At 67.0% G+C, this 6,591-nt stretch overlaps 2 protein-coding genes across 2 annotated transcripts in view; both read left to right on the forward strand.

Annotated features, from left to right (window-relative positions):
• Nucleotides 1-175: 175 nt before the first annotated feature.
• On the forward strand, nucleotides 176-4,246 carry H696_05905 (hypothetical protein). Its single transcript, XM_009499681.1, has 10 exons — nucleotides 176-781; nucleotides 950-1,196; nucleotides 1,345-1,419; nucleotides 1,588-1,802; nucleotides 1,975-2,161; nucleotides 2,328-2,553; nucleotides 2,727-2,891; nucleotides 3,052-3,273; nucleotides 3,407-3,616; nucleotides 3,782-4,246. The coding sequence occupies exons 1-10, from the start codon at nucleotides 335-337 to the stop codon at nucleotides 3,999-4,001; spliced, it is 2,214 nt and encodes a 737-aa protein (XP_009497956.1). The 5' UTR covers nucleotides 176-334; the 3' UTR covers nucleotides 4,002-4,246.
• Nucleotides 4,247-5,809: 1,563 nt separating this feature from the next.
• The window catches only part of H696_05906 (hypothetical protein), a 2,574-nt gene continuing 1,792 nt past the window's right edge, over nucleotides 5,810-6,591 (forward strand). The window contains exons 1-3 of the mRNA XM_009499682.1: nucleotides 5,810-5,929; nucleotides 6,182-6,310; nucleotides 6,388-6,427. Coding sequence (XP_009497957.1) covers nucleotides 6,196-6,310; nucleotides 6,388-6,427 — 155 coding nt within the window. The 5' untranslated portion in view covers nucleotides 5,810-5,929; nucleotides 6,182-6,195. The remainder of the gene's footprint in view (nucleotides 5,930-6,181; nucleotides 6,311-6,387; nucleotides 6,428-6,591) is intronic.

The raw sequence follows: 6,591 nt of genomic DNA on the forward strand, positions 1-6,591 counted from the left end.
CCCTGTGCGGAAGGGCCGAACGCCCTCCCGAGTACGGTCGATCCAAGATCGGGCCCCATCTCCACCCTCGTCCTTGCGCCGGTTCCTTGCTTGTGCCCCCCCCCCCCCCCGGCCATTGGCGTGGTCTTTTTCCGCGACCCCGGCGGACGATCGAGAGGCGATCCTCTCGTTCGGTGGCCATTCGACAGCCTCTTCCCTCCCTCGTTCTGTGTCTTCCTCCGCCGCTGCCCCTCCCCTCCCCTCCACCTGTCGTCCCCTGCTCGCGTCTCCCCTTGCCCCTGCCTCTTTCTTCCTGCCGTCCTTTCGGAACTGCCCCAGCCCCTTTGCTCCGACAATGCTCTCCTCGGCCGGGATTTTCCCCCGGAGGCTCGTCGCAATGTCGGCCCGGCCGGCATGGCGAGTTGTCCCCTCGATACCGCACGGCCAGCCTGCGCTGGCGCGCGCCGCCCCCTATGCCACCTTGCCCTTTCCGGAGACCAGCCCGGCGGCCGGGCCGCCCGGGTCCTCGACCGGGGATGTCTATGATGTGATTGTCATTGGCGGTGGGCATGCCGGGACGGAGGCGGCTGCGGCGTCGGCGCGTGCCGGGGCCCGTACTCTCCTCCTGACGCAGCAGCTCAGCACCCTCGGTGAGATGTCCTGCAACCCGTCCTTCGGCGGTGTCGGCAAAGGGACCCTCGTCCGGGAGGTGGATGCCATGGGCGGCGTGTGCGGCCTCGGTGTCGACGCGGCTGGCATTCAATTCCGCGTGCTCAATCGGTCCCGCGGCCCGGCTGTCTGGGTGCGCTGCCAATCCCCACTACGACGTCTTCCCCTGCCTCCTCTCTCTCTCTCTCTCTCTCTCTCCCCCCCCCCCCCTTCCCCGCTGTTCCCCTTCCAGCCGGCGGGCTGGTCTATACCACATACTCACCCTCTTCTCCGTCTGGTCCCCTGGGCTCCTTTCCTCCAGGGTCCCCGTGCCCAGGTTGACCGGAAGCTGTACAAGCGCTTTGTCCAGCCCTACCTGGCCCAGTACCCGGGGTTGGAGCTGCGCGAGGCCAGCGTCGAGGATCTGATCGTGTCGCAGCACACGGCCGAGACCGACGCCGCCCGGCGTGAGTACCACGCCCGGACGGGGGCCTCCTTCGAGCCCGGCTCGTTGGATGCCGCCAATGCCGAAGCCCGGCCGCCGATGTCCGTGACTGGTGTCGTCCTCGGTATGCCATGCGCCCCGCCTGCTCCCGCCCCTGTCTCCGTCTCTCCCGCAGCTCAAGTGGCCTGGTCCTCTGTCCTCCTCTTCGCCCTCCCCTTCCCTCCTCTCGCGATTCTAACACGTTCCCTGCCCGACCTGCTGTCCGGGACCAGGTGATGGCTCGGTGGTCCGGTCCAAGTCTGTGATCATCACCACGGGCACCTTCCTGCGTGCCAACATCTTCATCGGTGCGTGACGCCATGCGCGTGTGTGTGTGTGCGCGCACTCGCGTGTGTACATGCATGTGCGCGCGCGCGTGTGTGTGTGTGTGTGTGTGTATATTTATATATCCAGCTACATGGCCCTCAGGGGCGAGCACGACAACTAACCTGGCACGCGGCCCCCTCCGGCGGCAGGCATGGAAACCTGGCCGGCCGGGCGCATGGGCTCCGCCCCGTCCATCGGCCTGGCCGAGACCATGCAGAGCCTTGGCTTCCGAGTGGATCGTCTCCGTACTGGCACCCCGCCGCGCATCCGCAAGTCCTCCATCAACTTCGAGGGTTTGCTGGCCCAGCCTTCCGACGAGGTGATCATGCCGCTCTCCTACATGACTGACACTGTGCCGCAGAAGGTGCGTGCATGGTCCTGTTTGTGGGCCTTCTCTCTCTCTCTCTCTCTCTCTCTTTGTCGCTGCCTGTTCCTCACCGCCATAACACCATGCACCTCTAACTCTCCCTCCCCCTCCCATTCTCCTATCGCCCCGTGCGGCGCACGCGCGCACACACACATACACACACACACAGGACAATCTTGTGTCATGCTTCCAGACCCGAACCAATGCCGCGACACAGGCCATCATCTTCCCGCGCATCCAGGACTCCCTGCACATCAAGGAGGAGGTCACCGGGCCGCGGTACTGTCCCTCCTTCGAGGCCAAGCTCATTCGCTTCCCCGAGCGCCCGGGGCACATTGTCTGGCTCGAGCCGGAGGGTATGCCGTCCGCTGTCTGTTGCTCGTCACTTCTGCCTTCAGCATGTGTGCCTGCATGCGAGCGGGGGGGGGGGGGATCTCCCTGTCCCTCGCCTCCCCCCTTCTGCTGTTACTAACACCCACCCTCTCCCCCTGCCCCTCTCCCCCTTGGTCCCTTCGAAAAAAGGCCTCGACTCTGATGTCGTCTATCCGAATGGGTACTCCCTGTCGGTGCCGGTCGACGCCCAGCTGGCCGGGCTCCGCACCATGCCCGGGCTCGAGAACGCCGAGATCATTCAGCCCGGCTACGGCGTGCAGTACGACTACATGGACCCGCGGGACTTGAAGCGCACCTTGGAATCCAAGCTCGTGGACAACCTCTTCCTGGCCGGGCAGATCAACGGCACCACCGGGTACGCGGTGCCCGTCCGGGCTCTTTCGTTTGCTCCCGGGGGCCCCCTATGTCATGTCGCGGTCTCATTGTCTGGGGGAAGCTGACCGGGCTCACTCACTAATGGGTTGCCTTGCGCCCCCGTTCTGTCTGTTCATTGTCTCTATCTCTCTCTTCCCCCCTCGTCCTGGCCAGTTACGAGGAGGCGGCCGCGCAGGGTCTCATTGCGGGTGTCAATGCAGCGCGCCTGTCACACGGCCTGTCGCCCTTCATCGTCGATCGGGCGGATGCTTTCATCGGAGTTCTCATTGACGACCTCACCACCAAGGGCACCAGCGAGCCCTACCGCATGTTCACAAGGTCCGCCCTATGTGTGACTGCACATACACACACACACACACACACGCACACGCACACGTACACGCACACACAAACACATGCACACTTCGTGACATGCTCTTTTCTCCCCTCCCCGCCCCCCATGTGGCTGACCCCCTCTCCATGCCTGCCGGCGCCACAGCCGCTCGGAGTTCCGGATCACCGTCCGCGCGGACAACGCCGACGAGCGTCTCACACCCAAGGCTTTCGAGGCGGGCATCGTCCCGCCCGAGCGTTGGGCCCGGTATCAGTCCTTCCATGCCGATGTGGCGGAAATCATCCGACTCATGGAGGCCAAGGAGCTGAGCCCCCAGGAATGGGCCACTCACGGCATCACCGTGCGCATGGATGGCGCCCGGCGCAAGTGCGTTTCCTGCCGCATCCCGGCCTGTCCGGCCATCCACCTGCTTCGCTCCCCCTCCGCCGCCCCTCCGCCGCCCCTCCGTCCCTGACTGAAGCTCCTCCCGGCGAATCGTTCGGCCTCCCATGCACGACAGTGCCTTCAAGCTCCTGGAATATCCCACCGCGTCGATGGAGACGCTGATGGAGAGCGCCTTGCCGGAGCTGCGGAACTTCTCACACGCTGCCCTTGAGCGGGTTCTCGTGCGGGGCCGCTACAGCGGATACATCCAGCGTCAGGAGCTCGACGTGGAGATCTACCGGCGCGAGGAGTTCCTTCGCATCCCGGAGGACATCGATTACTCCAGGTTCGTGGCACACCTTCTTGTTTTTTTTTTTTGGCCTCCGGTGGGCCCGCGTGCTTTTCCCCTAACCCCCTGAATCTTCTGTGCATGTCCATCTGGGTTCTCTCTCCTCCTCTCCCCTCTGCTTCCCTCCCCTCTCATTCCCACTCTCACGCGCGCGATCAACAGCATCGTCCTGTCAGCCGAGACGGTCGATTGCCTTCAGCGGCATCGGCCGGCGACCATCGCCGAAGCGGCCAAACTCCAGGGGGTGACCCCGGGGAATCTGCTCCAGCTGGTCAAGCACCTCCGCAGCGTCGAGCGCAAGCAAAAGGTTCAGGGGCGCAAGGATCGCGAAGAGGCCCGAGTCACTGCTGCTGAGGCCGAGGTGAGCGCCCTCGCCGGCTAGCCGGGCTCTGTCCCCCACGCTATGCGCCCTGCTCTGCGGGGGGCATTCTTCCACGCCCGATCGGCGGGCGGGGGGGGATGAGCATCAGGGGCGCCCGCGGGTGTTGAGCCCGCTCCCCGGCTCGCGGTGCCCAGATGCCACCGGAAGGCGCACACGCATCTCAGGCCCCAACGGTCGGAGTGTCATTTTGGATACCCGGGCGAGGCCGAGAAAAAAAAATAGAATTTCTCAAAAGTCGTCGTGGATCACTGAGCTTCCGCGCCTGTGAGGTGCGCGCGCGCGCGCGCGGCGGGGAGCAGCCCGCGGACTCCCCGCGGGCCAGCAGGCGGAAAAAGTAGGTCAGCCGCGCGGGCCAGGCGCAGGGGGGCCCAGGGTCTCCTGGTGGGGGCGGGGGGAGCGATCGAGGGCGCCCCGTGCGCCCCCCAAGGGGGGGGGGGGGGTCAGGTCCAGGTGCAGCGGCTCTCCCTTCCGGCCGGCCTGTTCGGCGGCGACAGGTCCGATCGGCCCCTGCCCCGGCCGCCCGGCAGGCGGAGGGCAGCCCCAGCCGGGCGCCTGAGCAGCGCTCGCCGACTTTTGGGGTCACCACCGTCATCCGGCGTGCTCTCGGTTGCCTTCGGACGCGGTTTGGTCCGGTGTGCGGCCCAGGCGGCCGCCGCGGCTGCCACGCCGTGTCACTGCCGCCGGAGCCCGCCCTGATGCGTCCGGGCCCGGGACCCTGTGGTCCCGCCGCCTCCCCAGGGGCGGGTGTGAAAATGCTCCGGGGCAAAAAGTCCGCTCCGCGCGGTCCCCCCCCCCCCGCAGACTGCGGCAGGCTGCGACAGGGGGGGGGGCGGTGGGCGCCTCGATTGACCATTCCTGCCCCCGGGTCGAGGCCGGGGCTATTCTGGCCCGGGCGCGGGGCGCGGCGGGAGAATGCCCGCCGCGCTCTCACGACCGGTGTGAACGGGCCCCGTGGCCGGCGCGCGTTACATGACGCCCACGGGCCAAGGGTCCTCCCATGCTAATGCGGATTTCACACGCGACGCCGGTGCCGCCGCTTGCGCAAGGGAGGGACACGACAGGCCGAGGCCCCGCCCCCCCCCCCTCTCGGTAAACAACGGTCCCCTGCAGTGGGGCCGCGTGGTGGGGCCGGCGGCCGCGCTCGCGCGGAGACGTCTCCGGCGCCTGCTCCCAGGTCCCAGCCCTCTCCGGTGCTTGGCCGCCTCGGGCCGGGGGCGGCGGGGAAGGAGGGCGGCAACGGTGTTTGTGGGTCCGGGCACAATACAGCCGGCCCCCGCCCGGAGTGTGACTTGAATTCACACCACGTCACAAGGGGCGACCCTAAAGTGTGCGTTTCTCTGCCCACCCCCATTGGCCCCAGGCCAGGGGGACGGGCGGGCGGGCCTGCCGGGCCGAGGGCACATGGCATGAAATAATAACAAACACCAACGAGTCGCGCCCCCAACCAGGGTTCCCCGAGTCCCCAGGTGTGGGGTGGCGGTGCTGCGCGCACCGGCCCGAGTATGCTTGCGCGCTCACGCCGCCCGGACCGGTGGGCCGATTGCTCCGGGGCCCGGCATTCTTTGTTTCGAGCACGCATACGCGGGGGTGTGGCGGTTCCCGCCCCCCTCCGGGCGTGGGGATGGGCCGAAGTCTCCGGCAGGCTGCTTGTGGCCGACCCCAAACACCCCTTCCGAGGGGGGGGGGGGGGGGGTACGCGACCGGTGCCCGCGGGCGGATGTGCTGTGCGATGTCCCAGATGTGTGCGGCTTGATCCTGACCGGGTCCGCCGGCCGCGAGGGTCCGTGGACGGTTCAAAAAGTCCCCTCTTCGCGACTTCCTCCCCCCCAAGTCCCTTTCTCACTATTCTCTCTTTCCCCCCTCTCAGATCCCTTTTGCCAGGACGATAGAGTGAATCGCCGCACCACCACCACCGCGTGCGCGCCAGGGTACATCTCCGCTCGCTCCCGGCCCCCTTGCCCTCTACTTGTTACTGTCCCCTCTCTTCTTGCCTTTTGCTTTCTCCAGTCCCGCCCCCCCTCCCCCTTCTTTCCCCTCCCCCACCCTCGCCCTCCCATGCTTCTTCTCCTTTGTGCCACGCTGGCCCTGCTCGGTCGTCCTCAGGCCCGGATGCCTCGTCCGGCCTCCGTCCCTCTGTTTTTTTTTCTGACCGTTGCCGCTGCTCGGCCACTGCCCTTTAGAATCCCCACACACCATGTCCGCACTCGCTGCAGACCTGCTCGTTTATACGCTGAATTCATTGGTCGCCTCGGCGTCCGGGAGTGATGTCGAGGAGAAGACGCCCATCCAGATTGCCAGTCAGGTCATCGGTGTGTGCCCGATTGTTTTCTCCCCTTGCCACGGGGTATCCTCTCCTGCTAACCCCCCCTCCCCCCTCCCACCCCAGGTTTGATGTCCATCCTGGCATGGCTCTTTGCCCAGCTCCCGTACGCTCTACCGCCCCCGGGCGCGCCGCTCGCCGCCTTCACCTCCGTCCCGCGCGCGCACCCATTGCCCTCGGTGGCTGCGGTTGACTGATTCCCCCCCCCCCCCCCCCCCCCCCCCCCCCCCCCCCGGCCGCTGCCCCTCGTCACACAGTCAGCTGTATGCC

Source organism: Fonticula alba (assembly GCF_000388065.1).
Source record: "Fonticula alba strain ATCC 38817 unplaced genomic scaffold supercont2.15, whole genome shotgun sequence".
In the NCBI taxonomy this organism is placed as follows: domain Eukaryota; order Rotosphaerida; family Fonticulaceae; genus Fonticula; species Fonticula alba.